The sequence below is a fragment of the Diadema antillarum genome, unplaced genomic scaffold, assembly GCF_040938485.1.
Source record: "Diadema antillarum isolate AM-2024a unplaced genomic scaffold, OU_Dant_1.0 scf00000029, whole genome shotgun sequence".
Taxonomy (NCBI): Eukaryota; Metazoa; Echinodermata; class Echinoidea; order Diadematoida; family Diadematidae; genus Diadema; species Diadema antillarum.
The window spans coordinates 5,482,970-5,506,039 of NW_027270918.1; the positions used below are offsets into that span (position 1 = coordinate 5,482,970).

A 23,070-nucleotide genomic window follows, 5' to 3' on the forward strand; every position below is an offset into this window, starting at 1 on the left:
GAAAAATAAAGAGAAAGGAAAGACAACATTCATACTCTCAACAATGTTAACGTTAAACGATAGAGGAAAGATTCTGAGATATATAGATTCTCAATACGAAGTATTATATCATAGAATTCTTATATGCTTCAACACCTGAGCACGACAAATCATTTTTTTTAAACCTGTATACTTGTATATACATAAATAGACCACTTGCTCAGAGATATCGAAAATATCACGTCAAGAAGCACGATTAAGAAATATCCCATCTAACGAGACAACATGAACTATCAAAACTATTTCATTAATGACAACGATAGCACTGAGTGCAGTATGTCGACAGTAGCATGGACTCCGTCTTTTACGTTACCTCCTGCGATCGAATTTGAAAATAATACTGAAAACGAGACCCAAACTGACATTCCTGTAGTCCTTTCCAATGTTGTTAACATCAATCGACTATTTTGGCCGATGTTGTTTACAACATTAATCATTGCCGCAAACTGTCTGTCCCTTGCAGCATTTGGCGTGGAAAAACGACTTCGCACCTACAACAACTACTTTATCATCAACCTGTCGATCCTCGATCTCCTCGTTGGTCTAAATCTCATTATCACCGTTGTCCATACACACATCGGCTACTATCCTTTGAACCAAGTATTTTGTAAGATCCTTGGTGGACTCGGTCAGGCGGTCACCAGTTCTTCTAATTTTGTCGTCGTGATCATCTGCGCCGACCGTCATCGTGCGACCTACGACCCAATCAACCACTATATGACTCGCAGTAAACGTAAAGCAATTTTCGTCAACTCCCTGCCGTGGATCGCTGCTCTTGCTTTTTGGATGCCGTTTGTTACAGTCTGGGAGTTCATTGACGACTTCGACAATGGACGTCATTGCGTTCGTCGATTTACTCACAATCCTTTGGCATACGTCGTCAACATTACTGTCATGTTTTACCTGCCATTAGTTCTAATTTTTGTGCTTAATCTTCGAATCTTCAGGAAGATTCAAAAGACGGTTGGTGGCAAGAATGTCAGGAAAACATTTCAAGGAAACGATGTTGCCAATACAATTGGGAACACTTCAGCAATGGGTGGTAATATGAGAGAATTCTCGACTTCGTCAATTACAGCTCCAAATGATATTCATGTTGACTCTGTCAAAATGAAACGTGTTTCAATGAGCTTGTCTAAGATGCACGGACACAACAAATTTCTGAAAGACTTTGGACATGCGGTAAGATATCATACGATTATTTTCTTCCTGTTTGAACACATCACCCACAAAAACGTAAAAAAAGACAGGATTAAAAGTGTAAAGCCCATTTTCATCTGTTTCTTCTTCTTTTTTTAGTCATAAGTCGCCTGAGCTTTCGATACTATAGCAGAGTCTTCGTCAGAGGCAAAATGACAGACATGTAGAGAAAGCAATCACATGATAAGGAATGACATCTTTTGTGTGTGTGTGTGTGTGTGTGTGTGTGTGTGTGTGTTTCCATTAAACAAAAAAATCTCTGAAAATTCAAGGTCTAAACTAGCGTAGGGCGCCACATTATATGCCGATACGTCAAGACACAGATAATTAACAAAAAAGCAACATAATAATAACTTATAATTATTGTAATCATTGCGCTACTAGCCTTCGTCAATTAAAATCTATCTTAGTACCTATTTAACAAAATCGTAGCTTTATACAATGCACATGTCATGATTGTACTTGTAGACATGAACATGCAAGCAATAGCAGTGCTCGTAACTGACCTACCTTGGTTCTAGAGGGCAAGTTGTCGAGGTCCCGGCAAAATCGCATGCACACCCTTCTACAAATATCATTCCCATATCCATGATTTCCATAAAATAATGGCTGGAAAAGAAATAAGCAATTTACCAGTGATTATGGAGTCATTAGAATGAACATAATATTTTACTTCTACCAATAGCCGCTTCTTCGGGAAGAACAATGAGGTCAAGCTGATAGCGCCAGATTAATACCGTTCTTGCTCTATCTCTTCCACATTACATATAGGTGAAGCGTGAGTCGGCAGCCGAGACGAGAAAGGCACAACGTACGCTTCTCTTCATTGTCCTGTCTTTTGTGATTTCGTGGTTACCTCACAGCATCATCCGACTCATCTACGCCATCGAACCGGTCCTCATCGTGTCCGGTCTGCCCCGTTCAGCACGGCTATTCTTCAGCTGGATGACGTTTGGCAACAGCCTCCTGAATCCCATCTCCTACGCGATCACCCAGCCACTTCTGAGGACTACTCTTAGAAAAATGATGAGCCGCCGCGCCGTTGCAGATAGGTTTCAGTGATTAAATTTTCTCTGTGGTATAAGCGAAAAAACCCTATGTGCTAGGTGTTTCAAAAAACATTTCCCACTTTTGATCATTAATAGTTCAAAAACTATTCATCCGATAAAAATGTCATTGATATGAGTAATAGCTGGATAGTGTACAATTTGGTTGAAGGTAATTTGCACGTGAAAGCATAAATCAATTTCATTAAATCTAAGATTGATTTTGAAGTAAGGTTTCAGATTTTGGTCAAATTTTAATCCTCTGTACAAAAACTGAACTTCGCACAGGAACCAATGATGTGTATGTGAGTGTGTGCTGACAATGGCCCTGAACAATGGACATGCCTGAACCACCTGCTGACTAGGCGTCAGTCTCGCGCTCCCTGGCACATGAATGCTTCATCAATAATTCATGTGGATTGCCCTGGGCACTGCTAGTCTGAATTCATGCACGGTAAAGTGCTTGCAAACACCACATTTCATTCCAGCTGGCAATCATTTTCAAATTTGCTTCACATCCCTAAATTTGGGATATGAATAAGCATAAATGATCTAGAGTTCCTCATTTCAATACAACTGTCTACTAATTAAATTGTCTGACAACATTTTTCGCTTTTTCGATAAAAAGCGATCATCTTTGGTAAAGAGTTCAGCAGCATTTATCATTGGGGCGATTTGTTTCACAATAGATTTATTTAAGGCTCCATATACACAAGTTATTATATACTCTAATTGATTTTCTTTGCTTCCTGTCACTACGTTTACGATAGAACAGAAGGTATTCATTGTAATTCTGTTTTTCAGAAGTATAACCGAGGAGGAGCACTGTCGCGACTCAACGACAGTATCGACAGGCGTTTGACTTTACACAGATACTGCCAGAGGCTGTATAAAGACTAGTTGTGATAGTGGAATTTCTCATGAATAAATAATGAAGCATTCAAACTCTGGCCATTTTTCAGGACCATTGTCAGGGTGTTAACCACACACTCCCATACACACCCATTGACCCCTGCGCAAAGTGAAATTTAGTACAGAGGGTTGAAAATAGAGCAAAGTCTGGAACCTAACTGTGAAATTAATCATTGATTTCATGAAACTTATTTATGTTTTCATATCTAAACCACTTTCAACCAAATTGTACACTGTCCAGCTATCACTCATATCAATGACAGTGTTATCTGATATATAATTTTTGAATTATTAAGAATCAAAAGTGGGAAATGTTTTTTGAAACACCTAGTATAACCTATTATCACTCTTGTACACTATCTTAATCCTGTTGCGCTCGAAAGCACCAAGGTTACAACAGTTTTATTTCTGTTCATCTTGTTTTTTTTTTACTTAGATCTTTATTTCTAGGTTTGATTGATTAATTCATAAAGATCATATTTTTGACTTGTCCTTTTCCCTATTTGAAAGGTGTGTACATGTAAGAACATGTTATAGACATAATCGCTACTTTCTGCCAGTGTTGATTGGACGCTGCACAGCAATATAGCGACTTTCGTCCAGCAAAGTAATGTTTTGAGCTATATGAAAAGCTACGCGAATAGGAATATGGGAAAATGATGATATGATGACAAAAGTGTGCTACACACTCAAGACTACAGTATAATTGAACTATAAAATAACGCCAGTGATTAGAGATACCAAACAGTCATCAGACTTTGCTTTATTGAGTGTGCAAGCTGACGTACATATAGTAAAATAATTGCTAAAAGCTCCTCAAAATTGCTAAAGCTTGCTGCTTATAGTGTAAACTCACACAATCTTTACATGTATTACAGAAGATTAAGTCTGATTGTTATCTGCATAAGGTTACAAGTAATGTCAAGCCGCAAAGTATTTTGTAAAAATAAAATATTATGGAAATACGGTTGAATAAGAAGTGTAGTTGATAAATGATGAACAGAAACTTGTGGTGATTTTATTTTGAATGTCATTAGATAACATGAACACTTCCTTTATAACCGATCTCCTAATATCATAGCAATATTTGAGGCGTTTTTGGCCGGCGGTGTTCCAAGATCGCCAACCCTTGTGCAATCTTATGACTCTGACAGCGTTTCATGTAACAAACGAGTTCGAATTACACCTTAACTTGCCAAATCTAGATCTCCAGGACTCTTTGCAATGTTTTCATCTCGTCATGGGCGTGATCAAAACCCGCATCACTTAATATCTTCTCATTCCCCACCTACTGCAACGTACTAATGAATTAGACCTTAAACCCTATCGCTTATTTTTGAAAAAAAAAACGACTTCGAGCATTCAGCTTCTTTATCATTAAATTTTTTTTATCTCCTCGTTGGTTGTGTCTTACCGGAATGTTAGTCCATATCCCTATCGCCAGTTTTCCTCTGAATTCCATGCTGGATTGGTCAGCCAGTGACCAGTGCCTTCTACCCTTTATTCCTCAACATCTGCGATGCGTGGTGACAAACACCGCTCGATGATAAAATGAAATCACAGATGAAATGTAACATGAAATAGCGTTTCTAAGTTAAGATTTTCTAAACGTCACACTTTGAATATTTTGTTTTGTATTCATATTTTTTTTAGATTCAATTTTGTTCTTTTTTTCATAAACCCTGTGAGAGCCAGACTGTCTTTTCAAAATAAATGTTCAATGCTTTTCCCGTTAAACTACACCATGACCGTAAAACACATGAATATCTTTATTCCAACGATGTGCTGAAAAAAAAAATGATAGTGTGTTAACTTAAAATATTTCATTTCCTCCGACGTTGTAAGTAAGGCAATGATATTAAGCGAGCGACATCAGCAGATGAAAGTAACGTCTGGCAGTGTGTTACCAATCTCTTGAGAGGCGATTCAACAGGCAATGGTATCACTAAAGGTTTGATTGAAATAGCACGTGATTGGGATGAAATAAAGTTTGCTGCGCGTCAACTGATTGGTCAAAGTTCTTGACTTTCAGCCCCTTTTGAAATGTAATCTAATACAAGAGATCGAAATCGTCCTTCCATTGTTCAATACAGAGCGTAAAAAAAAATGTAATCCAACTTTGGAGGGCCACCATTTTATAATTGTTAGCTATGAAGAGCACAATGTTGGTTGTGAGGAAAGGGGCTTCCTCTTTCCATTGATACCTAATTATGGCGACAATTGTCATGTATGACTGAGCACATGAACTATAAACATGATAAAGACAACAATGACAAGTTTGGGTGTTATTGTGAAGGAACAATGCTTGTCTCACTCCATGGATGATATCTGTCAATAAAATGTTGCCAAATAGGCCAGCCTGTACAAATGCAGGTTTGTGTGTAGGGTTTGTGCTTAGGTATTCTCCTGGCATTGAATTAGTCTGGTAGGAACGGGGGGTCCCCATGCACCCTCCGAACACATTTTTTTAACTTACTTTTTTGTAACCCTTAGGGTGTCTAGTTAATGAAATTTTTTGTTCCCAAGAAAAAATCGTGTCCCATGGGGGTCATTGGCGGCCATCTTGGCAGCCATCTTGGATTTTCAGGGAAAATCATGAATTTCCATAACTTTTTAACTACACAGCATACAATTACAAATAAAGCATTTATTCAGGATAAATGTGACATGAGGAATCGATTGAAGTTGTTATTTACATGATTAAAGCCAGTTTGAAACAAGAAAAGCCTACAAATATGACAATTTCAGTGTCATTTACACCGAAAAATACCCAAATAGTTTTACTTTTGAATTACATAACATACAATAACAAAGAAAACATTTCTGCAGAGTAAATACGGCATGAGGAATCGTTTGAGATAGTTATTTACTTGATTAAAGCAAGTTTCATACTAGAAAAGTCAAAAATAAGCGAGAAAATCTAGTGTCTTTTACTCTAGAAATTGACCAAATAGTCCATATTCATAGTACATGACAATCTCATACCTCATAAGAGTGACTGACCACTTTGTCTTAATAGTCTTGTAGTAAAGGGGGATCTTCATACACCCTCCTTTTTGGTATCCCTTAGGGTGTCTATTCAATGATTTTTTTTTTTTTGGTTCCAAGTAAAAATCGTTTCCCATGGGGGTCATTGGCGGCCATCTTGGATTTGCGTGGAAAATCATTCATTTCTATAACTTTTCAACTTTCCAACATACAAGGACTGATAAAACATTTCTTCAGGGCAAATGTGGCATAAGGAATCGATTGAGATGGTTATTTACATGATTAAAGCAAGTTTGATACAAGAAAAGTCCAAAAATATGAACAATTCAGTGTCGTTTTTATCGAAAAGTACCAAAATAGTTCAACTTTTAAACCATACACAACATACAGGGACACATAAAACATTGTTCAGAGGAAAGGTAGCACGAGGAATTAATTGAGGTAGTCATTTACATGATGAAAGCAAGTTTGATACAAGAAATGTCCAAGAATATGAAAAAAATTTCATGAAAACACAAAATGTTCAGTCGATTTCAAAAATGTAGCTGGCAAAATATTTTTATTTAAACTTATTTAAGGCTGGGTTATAGAAGCAGTTCATTCAAATGTATTTGTTTAAAGCTTATTGTCCGAAAACAAAGAGCAAATTTTCACTTGACAGCCAGAAATCTACCCTGTGTAAAGGGACTGTTATACCAATGTGGATTGCTGCTACTTTTATTTAGGAATATTTGCATATGAATCGCTTTTCTGCTTTCATTCTGTATTCAAAGTCAACAAAATACAGTTCAAATTGATTGGAATTAAGTTTTTTCTTTTCAAATTCTGTTAAAAGTTGTCTGATACAAGACACAATATTTAAGCTGTTATCAGAAGACAAAGTGATTACATCTGTGACGTGTGTATGCTTTCCATGAAGCATGGAAGTAAACGTATATTGAAAAAACAAAGTAGCACAGTATGACTTCACTTTGCTAAAGTATTCTGAATTCTCATCCTGTGTAACTGTACAAACAAAAGAAGCGGTAAGTGTTACGACCAAAATCACTCTGAGAAAGAAAAAAGAAACAGTAAACTAATGTTCAGGCAGTTTTTTAACAGTGATATTGTGGGTACAGACTCGTAATCGTTTTTAACATCAGTACAATAATAATCAATATAAACAATTATGTATCAGTAATGGAATCACTTACATGTATTACAGCCAAATCTCAAATCACAAAATCCATGTAATCTCCTGGAAATGTCCAAATACGATGCTCAATGCACACATGAATGATCCGCGATTCACCGATGAATGATCTGTGACTCACCGATGAATGATTCCTCCGACGTAAATCCAGAGGCGCTGGTTACAATAGTAGTCCACATTAAGTATATCCAGGGTATATGTACACAGCGAAATATGTACAAAAATGCAACGTTATGACGACCGCGTCTAGTCGATGCGTTGAATGATGATTCACTTTAATAATGTCCAGCTAGGAATCCACCCGTCACAGCTTTGCCGTAGCAATGTCCGTTGACATTAAAATATGGAGTCTATCTCCAATGAAGGCAAAATAATTCTCTACAGGCAAAATGTCTCCCTAGCCTAATCTCCACAAACACACTTTGTACAGCAGGTCAGCTGGTAACACAGGAATGACTATATCTAACAAGTCGCTTCAGAGCCAGAAGTGACGTAACTCTCAGAGCAGAGGTGTTGGGTACTCTGCCTACCTCAGAATTTCCCCTTCTTACAATACTATCCATTCACCCCTGTCTTGAAGATTCTGTAATTTTCTCCAACCTGGGGCCACACACTTGTATATACTAGCAAGTCCAAGACGGTTCTAGAAATCCGAGCTGACTCACTGCCTAACTATGTGCATAACAGCCTACTAAAAATAACTACCAATCACATTGGGCTACAGGGACAGTGCATCACTCAGCCAAATATGTATTTTAAGCACTTCCTGGAACATTCTAGATGGGTGAGATAAAGATTGAGTGAGCTATAATGTACATGTATTTCCTGTCACATGCGTGTACTGTAGCTGCATTGTATACCACCTAGAAAATTCTCTACTAATCTGGTCAGCCTGTATGTACCGTACTATATTTATACCAAATAGAATGTTCCTCTGGTCAACCTGTGTACATACACATTAAAACAACCATGCATACAGTACATCATTATGTACATAACTACTAGAGTTTACATTTGTGACATAAGCGATATGTCAGCTTTTCATTTCACACTTCTGTAATTTCTAGTCATTAACAAAACCATCATCGTAATCAATGTCTAGCTCATCCTCTTCATCCTCCTTCATCTCCTAAGTAATTTTCTGAAGCAAGTCAATGAGGGAGGTGGGAAAGATAGGGCCACTTGACCACACTGGCTCCGTGATACCGAAAGCTGTCTTCTGCCATCCTTATCAAGAATCAAAGGGGTCATGCAATACAGAGCACCAGAAGATTGGCTGGTCAGCTCTCTTTAAGATGGTAAGGCGATGGATCACACATTAAATGTGTGAGATAAGGTTGTCTCTTCAAGGTTGGAGCATGGAGAAATCCACTTTGGAGTTGATCGTCATTTGTTCGCCTATTCCCACCATCTGTTTCAGGATGATGCTGCTGTTAATAGACTTCTCCCAGGCCTCGTGGCCATACATTCGGCATGCGAATGCTCCAATCTCATCTGTCACCTCTGGCTCTACAGATCACCAATCACCAAGATTTATGAGGGGGGCAAAACATTGGCACATTATAAAGTCATGTTCTAAGATCTTAGCAGTGTTTATCAAATGTTATATTGAACAATTTAATACATTTCAGTAAAATATTGCTGAAATTATAATATCAGACTACTCTCACCTGAATCATGTGTGGTACATGGGGTGGCTTTGTAGATTCTTTAGGGGTCCGACTTTGTCCCTACCCTTGAAGGCACTTGTTACATCTTCCCCGGTAAACACTTGTAGTCCAAGTATTGTGGTACAGTAGTTAGCTCCCTTTGATTCTGTATGCCAGTTCACCAACATTTACAATCTGGCAATGCTCGAAAATCTGTTTATCAAGGAATATAGAGCTACTGACGGAGTGAGCATGGTGCAAGAGGATCAAGAAAATGTCTATGTCTGGCGTCCTCGCCCAGCTGCTTTGTACCCAAGCTTAGTGGAATACTCGAGGTAGAGCACTACCCTGGTGTCCATCTCCTGGTTGGACAGCAGCTCATGGATAGAGCTGATTGTCTCCTGGGACGCATCATTGTGTGAATAGAAATAATGTAACAGGAATCACTTGAGCTTCAGAGAATGTGATTTTTGTTACATTCCTTTTGTTTACACAATGATATGTTCCAGGAGACGATAAGCGATATCCATGAGCGGCTGTCTAACAAGGAGGATCAGACGGACACCAGGGTCGTGCTCTACCTCAAGTGCGCCCCTAAGCTTTGGTACAAGGTAGCTTTTGTGAGGACTCCTGACACAGACATTTTCGATCCCCTTGCTCCATGTTTAATCCATCGCCCTCACTTCTACAATGTAGTATCTTCCTTAATAAACGGACTGTCAAGTATTGCCAGATAGTGAATGTCAGTGAAATTGAATGCAGAATCAAAATGAGCTGACTACTGTACCACAATACTTGGACTGTATGTGTTTACCGGGGAAGATGAAGTACCTTCAAGGGTTGAGCAAGGTACGTTGGACCCCTAAAGAATCTACAAAGCCACCCCGTGTACCACATAGCATTCATGTGAGAGTAGTCTGATATCATAATTCCAGAAGTATTTTACTGAAATCTAGTAACTTGCTCAGTATTATCATAATAAACACTACTGAAATCTTAAAATATGACTTTATTATGTGCCAATGTTTGTTAGGTTTTTCCTCAGAAATCTTGGTGATGGGTAGTCTGTGGAGCCAGAGGTGACAGATGACATTAAAGCATTCACATGCCAATGTATAGCAAGGCCCGGGAGAAGTCTATTAATGGCGTCCGCAGCATCATGCTGAAGCAGATGATGGGAGAGGGCGAGCAACTGATGACCAAATCCAAGGTGGTTTTCTCCATGCTCCCACCTGGCAGAGGCAACCTTATCCAACACTGTCAATGTGTGAACCACCACCTTGCCATCTTTGAGCGAGCTGATCAGCCAGTCCTATGGCGCGCTAGCCCCTTTGATCCTGGACAAGGGTGGCAGAAGACAGCCTTCGGTATCATGGACCCGGTATGGTTAACTGGCCCTATCCTTACTACTTCCCTCATTGATTACTTCAGAAAATTACTGCGTAGATGGAGGAGGATGAAGAGGAGCAGCCAGACATTAATTACAATGATCGTTTTGATGATGACTAGAAATTACAGAAGTGTGAAACCAAAAGCTATCATATCGCTTACCGCTTCTGTGTTTTGTATAATTGCACAGGATGAGAATTCAGAATACTTTTGACAAAGTGAAGTACTTTTGACAAAGTGAAGTCATATTGTGTTACTTTTCTCGATATACTTTAAGTCCATACTTCATGGAAAACACATACTGCAGTACACAAGTAACAAAATGTGACTAACCACTTTGTCTGTTGATCTAAGGTTAAATATTTTGTCTTGTATCAGACAACTTTTAAAAGAATTTAAAAGAAAAGTTAATTTCAAACAATTTGAAATTTCTTTTTGTTGAAATAGAATACATATGTAAGCACATCAGCGATTCGTATGCAAATATTCCAAAATCAGTTGCCGCAATCCACATTGATATAGCAGTCTCTATTCACAGAGTGGATTTCTGGCTGTCAAGTGAAATTCATGTTTATTTTCAGACAGAAAGGCTTTGAACAAATACGTTTGAATGAATCACTTTTAACTTAATCTTCAATAAGTTTTAATGATAACATTTTGGCACCTAAATTGTTGAAATCGGCAGAGCATCTTGGCAGAGTGATTGTTTTCATGAAAATACCCCAACTCAAACTCTTCATATGCAAATTAAGTGAAATAGAATGCACACAAAAAGTATTCAATTTCATTTTAGGTGCTATTTTTGTCGATTATCAACGGTCACTTCAAAAGTTCAAAAGTTATAGACATTAATGATTTTCTTCGCAAATCCAAGATGGCGGCCAATGACCCCCATGTGACACGATTTTTACTTGGAAACGAAACAAAAATCATCATAAAGACACCCTAACGGATACAAAAAGGAGGGTACATGGGACCCCCCCCCCCAAATTACTACCAGACTGTTAAGACAAAGTGGTTAGTCACTCAATGAGGTATGAGATTGTCATGCATGTATATGGACTATTTGGTCAATTTCTAGAGTAAACGACACTAGTTTTGCTCGCATTTTTGGACTTTTCTAGTATGAAACTTGCTTTAATCATGTAAATAACTATCTCAAACGATTCCTCATGCTATACTAACTCTGAAGAATAATGTTGGTAATGTGAAAAGTTATAGAAATCAATGATTTTCCTCGCAAATCCAAGATGGCCGCCAATGACCCCCATAGGAAACGATTTTTACGTGAAAACATAAAAAAATCATTTGTGACCGTGCACCTCAAAACGAACATAAAGTCGCACACACTGATTTTGCGTGAGGGCTGAAAATGAGTGAAATGGGTCAACCTAGCCGAACTTGACTTTTTCATATTTTCTGAAAGAGTGGGTCTTCTTTTACACTATGCTAAAATTTGGTATCATAAAACGGGCAGGAAAGTGTGTTTTTTAGCAGTTTATCTCGAACATTTTTGGTAGAATAGTGTGATTAGGTGTGTCTTTAGAATCCCTTTTTCATTTCTGAAAAAGCTTTTCCACACTCTTCACTTTCAACTCTAATAACTTTTGAAAGGATAGTGCCACTGCTTTGAAAGTTGGCATTAATTATGGACAGAATTTGGTAATGAGGCATCCTCAATTTCATTTTAATCTGATAATCCCTTCATTGTTCTTACTCTGGTGGTTTATTTCCTGTTTTTTGTCCCATTCATCGCACAGTCAGCACGGTTTGGTAAAGATTAAGCGCTTGAATAGACACTGTACTTCAGAGCCTCTTTTCTCAGTTCACACTTTTCCTGAGTTTGTGCTTTCTTTCTAATATTTAGATAGGTTAGGAAAGTCCATTTGATTTGAGTTATACATCATTTTAAAGCTTAAAATCTGTTCTTCCAGAATATGGTCTTCACTAGAAATTCATGTCTGGCGACTTTTTGTTTGTTTTGAGGTGCAGGGTCACATTTAATAGACACCCTAAGGGATACCAAAAAGGAGGGTGTATGAAGATCCCCCTTTACTACAAGACTATCAAGACAAAGTGGTCAGTCACTCTTATGAGGCATGAGATTGTCATGTACTATGTATATAGACTATTTGGTCAATTTCTAGAGTAAACGACAATAATTTTTCTTGCCTTTTTGGACTTTTCTAGTATGAAACTTGCTTTAATCATGTAAATACCTATCTCAAACGATTCCTCGTGCCGTATTTACTCTGAAGAAATGTTTTCTTTGTTATTGTATGTTATGTAATTCAAAAGTAAAACTATTTGGGTATTTTTTGGTGTAAATGACACTGAAATTGTCATATTTTTGGCTTTTCTTGTTTCAATTTTTCTTTAATCATGTAAATAATCGTTTCAATCGATTCCTCATGTCACATTTACCCTGAAGAGATGCTTTATTTGTAATTGTATGCTGTGTAGTTAAAAAGTTATGGAAATTCATGATTTTCCCTGAAAATCCAAGATGGCTGCCAAGATGGCCGCCAATGACCCCCATGGGACACGATTTTTTCTTGGGAACAAAAAATTTCATTAACTAGACACCCTAAGGGTTACAAAAAAGTAAGTTAAAAAAATGTGTTCTGAGGGTGCATGGGGACCCCCCATTCCTACCAGACTAAATGGTCCATAACCTTTAACATGTGGCCTTTTGTTTGATAATTTGGTAGCTCCCACAGAGGCCAACCTACACAGTCCATTTTCTGTGTTCATATTCAACACATATATCCCAGTGACAAACCATGTCTTGAATATGAAGAGAGTAAAATGGATAATGGTTTTGCCTTAATGGGAAGGACCAAGCTATCGACAACGCGGTCATGTTGAAGGTTATGAACCATAAAGCTTAAGAAGAACCCCTAAACACGAATCTGCAGTCATGCAGGCTGGCCTGATGATTTGACCACTTTCATTGACAGATCTCATCCATGCAGTGAGACATTTACAATAGCACACAAACTTGGAAAAAGTGCAATTTGTCATTGTTGTCTTCAAAGTCCATGTGCTCAGTCACGTATGACAATTGTCAACATAATTAGGTATCAATGGAAAGAGGAAGAGTTCCCCTTTCCTCACAACCAATATTGCGCTCTCCATAGCTGACAATTATAAAAAAGTAGCCCTCCAAAATTTCATTCACTTTTTTTTGATACGCACTGTATACATATTTATTTTATTGTTATTCATTGCACTTTAATCTATCGATGACACATTACTTTTGATTAATTTTCATTACTCTCGAAATATGTCAATCATTTTCAAACTTTGCTTAAGCTCATTATGTGTGATTTAATATGAATCGTTGAAAGTAGACGTACAAATTGAGATCAATATAAGAACGAAAAGTATGCTTTATTTATAAACACAATCTGAAACAATCATAGTCAAGTTTATCTCCTCCGTACATGTATACAAGTCTCTTTGCCCGGTTTGTGATCGCCTGGCTACTTCAAATCATCGTCCTACTCCTCTACGCCATCGATCAGGCCCACGTTTATCCGGACCTATACCGGATTGTCTGGGTTTTATGTCTATTTAAACTTGGGAAACTTACGAAATCATCTTTACACATTTCCCTCTATCTCTCACTAGTGTAAGTCATGCTATAGTTTGAAATAATAATATAATGACGTTTCGTGAAAAGATTGACTTTGAACATGATACGTCCTTGGGTTTACGGGAGATTTGCGCGTGATTATTACAAGTAATAAGCGTATCTAGTACATTTTACGTTTCTAAAATTTCCAGGCTCGTTCCATGTATCATTTTACTATAATATAAAACAAAAGTTACGATGAATCTTAGCGTAATCATTCTATTTGTTCAAATCATTCAGGGGGATCTAGTTAGTGTCTAATACGCCCAAATCCAGAAACGTAAAGGTACAGGTGGAATCCATATGGTTGTTGTTGTTGTTTTATAGTTTTTCCATTCGTTTTTCTCCTTTTTCAATTTTTCCACGCTTTTTGTAATATACAATGTAGCACAAAGGTCATTATAAAAAGTTATTGAGTAATATTTGAATAAGTGAAAACACTTGGAAACAGGCAAATAATTAAATGTAATGTACAACATTTTCATGATAATTTATGTTAAGACATGCAGGTGTCATTATATGCATATTCAAGCTGAAGAATATTGTGCACCTGTGGATTAAGAGAAAAAAAATGTGCTTATCTAAATATAATACACATGATAGAAATGCAGAAGACATTATCATAAGAAGTAAGCACCATTCAAGTGAGCAGGCTATTACTACCACGCATATCCCTATTCAAATGTAGTGTCGTTTTGAATGCAACTTCCCTGATTTTTTTTCTCTCTCCACATATTAGAACGAGTTAATACATTGACAACCGTCACTTTTTGTAATCCATTGATAATAATAATAATAATGATAATAATAATAATAATAATAAAAAAATACAACTATTTTTCACACATATACATACACAAACACTCGTGGGAGGATGCAGTACTTTAGTTAGTACGTATTTTTGTGTTAATATTCAAAAAGTACGCAACATTATAGTTTACCCTCTCACCATTTATCCCTTACGAGCATAAACGAACTTATCACCCAGGTTTGTTTGTTGATGCCATATGGACGGGAAATACCGCTTATTCCACGTGGACAAATCTCTCACCTAAAGTGGGAATAGAGGATTCTATCACTGAATAGAATTCTTCAACCATTCAAGCCCAGGGATTTGAGGTTATCAGAAAAATGCAATATATAGTCTGCAAAATACCATACCATCATCTTTTAACCCTATTTTTCTCTATTGAAGGACGTTCTTTCAAACAGAAATGGCAGAAAAGATTGAATCGTGACTCGCTGACTATTGATTTCCACTCAGTTAAATCCTTATGCATCCATATCCTTTGTGATTCGGAGGTTTCCTGAATAAGAGCACTCAAGAGCGGGCTAAGAATTCTTTTCAGGATTGAACACTATACGTAAGTTATTTTGTTCAAAAAGAAAATTTTGTTTGATATTTGATAACCAATCAGGTTCCTGCATTTCTGACCACTCACACATACACACACACACACACACACACACACACACATAAACCAAAAAAGAAAATCCGATTGATTCCTGTTCTATTGTGCTAAGATTCGTGTAGATTCTTTAGACTATGAACTTAGTCCACTGATGAATTAATTCAGGCAAATAACATAAAGTGGCACTTGTATTGATCAATTCCTCTTTTCCTCAAATCACTCAAAAGAGTTTGTTTCTGAAAACTCTTTTCCAGCAAACAATTTGAAAAATAAAGAGAAAGGAAAGACAACATTCATACTCTCAACAATGTTAACCATAAACGATAGAGGAAAGATTCTTAGATATATAGATTGTCAGTACGAAGTATTATATCATACAATTCTTATACGCTTGACAGTGCTTGACTACAAACCTGTATACTGATATAATATATATATACATATATATATATATATATATATATGTATGTATATATTGTATATATACATATATATATGTATAAACCACTTGCTCAGAGATATCGAAAACATCACGTCAAGGAGCACGATCAAGAAATATCCCATCTAACGAGACAACTGAACTATAAAAAATATTTCATTAATGACAACGATAGCATAGGGTACAGTATGTCGACCATGGCATGGACTCCGTCTTTTACGTTACCCCCTGAGATCGAATTTGAAAATAATACTGGAAACGAGACACAAAATGACGTTCCTGTAGTCCTTTCCAAAGTTGTTAACATCAATGGACTATTTTGGCCGATGTTGTTTACAACATTAATCATTGCCGCAAACTGTCTGTCCCTTGCAGCATTTGGCGTGGAAAAACGACTGCGCACCTACAACAACTACTTTATCATCAACCTGTCTATTCTCGATCTCCTCGTTGGTCTAAGTCTCACCACTGGCGTTGTCCATACCTACTTTGGCTACTATCCTTTGAGCCAAGTGTTTTGTAAGATCCTTGGTGGACTCGGTCAGGCGGTCACCAGTTCTTCTAATTTTGTCGTCGTGATCATCTGCGCCGACCGTCATCGTGCGACCTACGACCCAATCAACCACTATATGACTCGCAGTAAACGTAAAGCACTTTTCGTCAACTCCCTGCCGTGGATCGCTGCTCTTGCTTTTTGGATGCCGTTTGTTACAGTCTGGGAGTTCATTGACGACTTCGACAATGGACGCCATTGCGTTCGTCGATTTACTCACAATCCTTGGGCATACGTCGTCAACATTACTGTCTTGTTTTACCTGCCATTAGTTTTGGTTGTTGTTCTTTACCTTCGAATCTTTAGGAAGATTCAAAAGACGGTCGGTGGCAAGAATGTCAGGAAAACATCTCAAGGAAACGATCACGCCAGTACAATTATGAATACTTCAGCAATGGGTGGTAATATGAGAGAATTCTCGACTTCGTCATTTACATCTCCGAATGGCATTCATGTTCAGTCTGTCAAAAAGAAACGCGATGTTTCTATGAGCTTGCCAAAGATGCGCGGACACAGCAAATTTCTGAATGACTCTGGACATGCGGTAAGATATCATACAATATAAAAATCTTCCTATTAGAACACGTCACCCACAAAAACAGTAAGAAATAAAGGAGTAAAAGAGTAAAAGCCATTCGTTTTATTCTTCTATTTTTTGTTCTTTTTTGGTCAAAAGAGGCCTGTTCTTTCGATCCAAGATAGTTAGAGGCGAAATGGCAAACATGCAGGGAAAGAAATTACATAATAAAGAATGACATATTTGTATGTTTGTGAAGAAGACACGCATCTGCATTTCTGTTTATCCATTAACAAAACAAATCTCTGAAAAGTCAAGGTGTAAACAATCGTAGGGTGCCACATGCCAATACGTCAAGACGCAGATAACTAACACAAAAGCAACATTATGATAACTTATAATTTAATCATTGCGGTACTCGCCTTCGTCAATTAAAATCCATCTTTATAGTAACTATGTATCAACAGCATAGCTTCATACAATGCACATGTCATGATTGCACTTTTAAACATAATAATTTATATGCAAGTAATAGCAGTGCTCGTAACTCACTTACCCTGGTTCTAGAGGACAAGTTGTCGAGGTTCCGGCAAAATTGCACGCACATCCTTCTGCACATATTATTGCCGTATCCACGATAATAAAAAATAATAGTTGAAAAATAGTGATTTAACAATGATCATGGAGTCACCAGAATGAAGGAAAAATAATCATTTCTCTTAATGGCACGTAATCATGTAAAATTAAAACTTAATAACATTTTACTTCTACCAATAGCCGCTTCTTCAGGAAGAACAAGGAGGCCACGCTGATAGATTATTACCGTTCTTGCTCTATCTCTTCCATATTACATATAGGTGAAGAGTGAATCGGCAGCCGAGACGAGAAAGGCACAACGTACGCTTCTCTTCATTGTCCTGTCTTTTGTGATTTCGTGGATGCCAAACAGCATCATCCGACTCATCTATGCCGTCGAACCGGTCCTCATCGTACCCGGCCTACCCCGTTCAGTAAGGCTATTCTTCAGCTGGATGACGTTCTGCAACAGTCTCCTGAACCCCATCTCCTACGCTATCACCCAGCCACTGTTACGGGCTACACTCAGAAAAATGATAACCTGCCGTGGCAGATAAGTTTCAGTGATTAAAATTCTCTCCGAGGTGTAACAACCCTCCTCACCCCCCCCCCCCCCAAAAAAAAAACACACATCTTTAACCCATTATCACTCTTGCACACTATTAACATGATGTTGTGCACGAAATAAAAGATGAAAAGTAAATACATATAAAATAGTGTTTTTAAGTTTTACATCAAAACGGATAGCGCAATCCGACCCTTGTCCTTATAATTGCACGTTTTCTCCTGTATCGTTCCTGGAATTTGTAGTATTCCACCCGTTCCGACCCGCCAGGCCTCCTGTAAAGTCCGTCGGTGCAAGATATGGAACGGCTAGAACGACTATGTACAGCACATTGAACGCACACCCACGGCTTAGTCACATGACAATTACCTGTGCCTATCCAGCAAAGTGTGACAAGGGCTTAAGATATTTCACTTTCTCCGACGGCCTTATCCCGGACGCAGCTTCCTGAATCGAATGTCCAACGAGGTGGTTCAGCAGCATCTGATATTAAGGTGTAGAAGACATTGTTCCTGTTGCCTAAAGTCAACAACAATATAAAACGAAGTGCTTTGAAACACACAATGAGTTTTTCAAAATCGTAGAAACGTTTTCTCCAGTATGCAGAAGGGTAATCTTGTGCCTTTCACCTTACTTACATTTGGTATTGAAAATAACCTCGCCTTAAAATGTCATTTTGTAAGACTATGGTAAAAAAAAAACTGCGCTTGATATGTAAAACACACTTCTAATGAAAGAATCTTCACATTTCTCACTCGTGAGTTTTAAGTCCTATTTCGATGTTGAGGGAAATGGGCAAAGAGTGTTGTTGTTACATTAAACAACTTTGATGACGATCCACAAAAAGATAAACTCAGAACACATACATTGACATAGTTGTCTGACATTATGGAAAGTTGTTTATCTTATGATTTTTTAAGTGATGATCGGGTCAGGTAGAGCTAACGTTTTATTCCTTATGATCAAATATTTCCGTCATTTCAATAATCATAAAATATTCAGGCTTTATCCTTCTATCAAATTTATGAAGAGCCATGTATGTGTGATGCGAGCAAATCGAGAAACGCAGAAATACAGAAGGAATCTATGTAAATACATTAAAACCAGTGTCTATACCTAATGGAACCGAACTAAGGAGAAACATAGTTAACTGGTTTAAGGGGTTTAGGCAGTTGTTTTAAAATGAGTTAAGGTTGTCCTATTTCACTGCCCGAATTCACGAAGGTGGTACAAATGAAACCATGGTTTAAACCATGGACAATTTGTATGGAGCTCCAAGTGTGGGCATGACCTATTTCATTACGAAATCAGTCATTTCATCGACGAAATGTTGTCATTGATGCTATTGTTATTATTATTATTATCATTATCATTATTATTATCATTGTTATCATAAAGGGAATATAGCTCTTGCTATTTCTTTTTCATTATTTTCTCGTATATATCATGATGTAGAAACAATATTACTTTCAATTGAAGTCGATTTTTTTTATACTTAAGTTTAAGACAAAATAAAGACATATAGAACAATAGATGAATGTTGTAGAAGAACTCCTATTTGAAATGTCGGGCGAAATCTTCATTTCGTTTTATCAAAATTCCCTAGTCATCATTTGTTCAATATTTCCCCCTGACGCGGGAATATGCGGTATTACTGTTGAACGTTTATTTCAAGCCCCTGGTTAAACATATTTCACAATCAAACACTTACACACATACATACATGCAATCATCGTATGTGAAGCCTCATTAGAAAAGCTGACAAAAATACCCCACCGAAAATGTAAATGAAACAACATGCAGTTAATGTAACTGGACTCAATGCATTGACCTTCCACCGCTCATGAACAGATAAACTATCGCAAAGTATTAAATTGCTAGATGTGGTGCCGTATTGAATATGATTTTCTAATGTTTGATTTCTTTTTCTCCACATATCAAAACGAATTCTGCCCATTTTCAACAGCCCTCTTGATCAGCAATGCCTTTTCGGCATAAAAATACCTATAATGCCAGATTTAATTGTGAATGTCATTAGGACGTGAGACGCGCGAGTCTCAGATTTGAGGTAAAAGTAGAATATTGTATACGATTAGTGGAATTCTAAACTCATTCAGTCATTCTGGCCCGCAGTTTTGAAATTGTAAAGGAGAATGTAAGATATTCTTTTTCGTTTGTAAAGTGGATCGCAGTTCATCATTTCTCCTTTCTGCTTTCTTTTCTACTGTCGATGTTCGTTCAAACAGCACTGACGAAAGATCGAATCATGTCACGAAAGAGCCAAGTATCGATTAGTTCTTTCAGTGAACTTTGCTTGCATCTGCACCATTTCTGATTCTAAGCTCTCTTGAATAGGAGCATCCAAGAGTGAGCAATGAGCAACATTCGAGATTTGTAATGAAATATATTCTTCTGTTAAGACAGAAATTTTGTTTGATATTAGACAGCCAATCAGGTTCCTGCACTGCTGCCTATACTTGAAAATCTAATCGATTCTTGTTCTATTGTGCAAAGAATCCTAAATGTATTTGACTTTTACTCTTGGTTCACCCATTAAATGTCAAACAAATAAAACAAAGTGGCATATGAAGTGATTTATTGCTCCCTCCCGAGGACTCAGGGAAGTTTGTTTCTTGAAACTTAGTCAGTTCATGAAGTAATTGAAGAAAAAAGAAAGAACGCAGCGACGAAATCAACCGTAAGATGATTTCAGTCATCTTATATGGACACGTGATATGCTAAGGTATTCATTATCAATACATATCCATGAATACAAAATTCTTACAGTTTGAACTTGAAAACATACACGACACATCATATTTCTGCACTACATATAAATATTAATATAATTATACACATACAAATACATACGTCACTTGCTTAGACTAATCAGATATTACCACAAGAAGTCGAGGAGGACTAGAACTTTTCCATGAAGCAAGACACGAGGAACCATTAAATATATTACACTGCAGTATGTCGACCATGGCATGGACTCCGTCTCTGACATTAGCCCCTGAGATCGAGTTTGAAAATGATACAGAAAACGAGATCCAAAGAGAGGTTCCTGTAGTCCATTCAAAGTTTGTTAACATCCATCGACTTTTCTGGCCGATGTTGTTCACAACACTAATCATTGCCGCAAACTGCCTGTCCCTTGCAGCATTTGGCGTGGAGAAACGCCTCCGCACCTACAACAACTACTTTATCATCAACCTGTCTATTCTCGATCTCCTCGTTGGTCTAAATCTCATCACCAGCGTTGTCCATACCTACTTTGGCTACTATCCTTTGAACCAAGTGTTTTGTAAGATCCTTGGTGGACTCGGTCAGGCCGTCACCAGTTCTTCTAATTTTGTTGTCGTGATCATCTGCGCCGACCGTCATCGTGCTACCTACGACCCAATCAGCCACTATATGACTCGCAGTAAACGTAAAGCCATTTTCGTTAACTCCCTGGCATGGATCGCTGCTCTTGCTTTTTGGATGCCGTTTGTTACAGTATGGGAGTTCATTGACGACTTCGACAACGGACATCATTGTTTACGTCGATACACCAACATTCCCGGGGCTTATATAGTCAATATTGTTGTCCTGTTTTATTTGCCTTTAGTTATGATTGTTGTTCTTTACCTTCGAATCTTCAGGAAGATACGAAAGACAATTGGAGGCAAGAATGTCAAGAACATAATGTCATCTCAAGGAAACAAAGATGCCGCCATGATTGGAAATAATCCAGTAACGGGTAGTATGAGAGAATTCTCGTCAATTACAGCTCAAAATGACACCCACCTTGGATCTGTCAAGGACGACCATGTTGCAATGAGCTTGTCTAAGAGTCATGGACACAACAAACCCCTGAAAGACTTTGAACATACGGTAAGATATGATATCCTACAATTATATTCGTTTTATTCGTTTTTTATATTTGAAGCAATTCCCACAAAAAAAACAGTAAAAGTTTTTTAGGATTTGAAACGTAAAGTCATGAATCTATCTTTTTTTTCGATTAAAAAACGACTCGTCTGCATAAATGTTTAACCATCTATCAAACATATCTATGTAGAATCAAGATTTAAACTTCTGTAAGGTGTGCCATTTTAGGCCGATATGTCAAAATTATAATAAATTTGAAGCAAAAAACTACAAATGCCTGGTATTTACTTTCTGGTGAAATGAATTGCCCCAAACTGGCCTACCTTCAGAGCATTTTTTTTTTCGGGGTGGGGGTGGTTAGAAATCTTCATACTTCCACAATTTACAAATACGCCCTTTTTACATGTTTCATTATCATTTTCATGGAATAATGATAAAAAACAATTGTAAGTAATCACGTAGAAGTGAAATTTCATGATATTCTACACGTAGCTATGAGACTCCTTTGGAAAGAGACAAAAGACCTAAGTGATAGCGCCAGATCAATCCCATCCTCTTCTTTTCTAAACATGTAGGAGAAGCGTGAGTCGGCAGCCGAGACGAGAAAGGCACAACGTACGCTTCTCTTCATTGTCCTGTCTTTCGTGATTTCGTGGTTGCCTTACAGCATCATCCAACTCATCTACGCCGTCGAACCGGTCCGCATTGTGTCCGGCCTACCCCGTTCAGCATATCTTTTCTTCAGCTGGTTGGCGTTCGGCAACAGTCTTCTGAACCCCATTTCCTACGCGATCACCCAACCACTTCTGAGGGCTACACTCAGAAATATGTTGAGTTGCCGTGGCAGATAGATCATAAAATTTAAAATTCTCTCTCTAGTGTAACAAAAAATAGATAAAAATGTATGTAAGCCATAACCCATTTTAAGTTGTATCTCGATCCTGTTGTGCACGAATGCACCAATGTTAAACAATATGAGAAGTTTCAATTCTGTTCATCTTTGCTTTGAACTAATTTGTATGTATGATTAATTGATTGATTGATTAAGTGAGGAACATCATTTTTTAACTGTCTCTTTTC

The 23,070-nt window shown here is 37.6% G+C and overlaps 3 protein-coding genes across 3 annotated transcripts; all 3 read left to right on the top strand.

Annotated features, from left to right (window-relative positions):
* The first annotated feature begins 315 nt into the window (after nt 1–315).
* LOC139739879 (muscarinic acetylcholine receptor M2-like) lies at nt 316–2,301 on the top strand. The gene is made up of 2 exons (XM_071650486.1): nt 316–1,221; nt 2,011–2,301. Exons 1-2 carry the CDS (start codon nt 316–318, stop codon nt 2,299–2,301), a joined length of 1,197 nt encoding a protein of 398 aa, XP_071506587.1.
* A 13,799-nt stretch (nt 2,302–16,100) lies between these two features.
* LOC139739891 (5-hydroxytryptamine receptor 1A-beta-like) lies at nt 16,101–18,106 on the top strand. The gene is made up of 2 exons (XM_071650495.1): nt 16,101–17,000; nt 17,831–18,106. The coding sequence occupies exons 1-2, from the start codon at nt 16,101–16,103 to the stop codon at nt 18,104–18,106; spliced, it is 1,176 nt and encodes a 391-aa protein (XP_071506596.1).
* A 2,993-nt stretch (nt 18,107–21,099) lies between these two features.
* On the top strand, nt 21,100–22,841 carry LOC139739902 (muscarinic acetylcholine receptor M2-like). Its single transcript, XM_071650505.1, has 2 exons — nt 21,100–21,993; nt 22,566–22,841. Exons 1-2 carry the CDS (start codon nt 21,100–21,102, stop codon nt 22,839–22,841), a joined length of 1,170 nt encoding a protein of 389 aa, XP_071506606.1.
* Nucleotides 22,842–23,070: the final 229 nt, after the last annotated feature.

Excerpts from the sequence above, each read along its gene's own strand:
- LOC139739879 (XM_071650486.1), top strand. The coding sequence starts at position 316 with ATGTCGACAGTAGCATGGACTCCGTCTTTTACGTTACCTCCTGCGATC. Across the intron at positions 1,222-2,010 it reads TGAAAGACTTTGGACATGCG|GTGAAGCGTGAGTCGGCAGC; the intron begins GTAAGATATCAT and ends CATTACATATAG.
- LOC139739891 (XM_071650495.1), top strand. The coding sequence starts at position 16,101 with ATGGCATGGACTCCGTCTTTTACGTTACCCCCTGAGATCGAATTTGAA. Across the intron at positions 17,001-17,830 it reads TGAATGACTCTGGACATGCG|GTGAAGAGTGAATCGGCAGC; the intron begins GTAAGATATCAT and ends TATTACATATAG.
- LOC139739902 (XM_071650505.1), top strand. The coding sequence starts at position 21,100 with ATGGCATGGACTCCGTCTCTGACATTAGCCCCTGAGATCGAGTTTGAA. Across the intron at positions 21,994-22,565 it reads TGAAAGACTTTGAACATACG|GAGAAGCGTGAGTCGGCAGC; the intron begins GTAAGATATGAT and ends CTAAACATGTAG.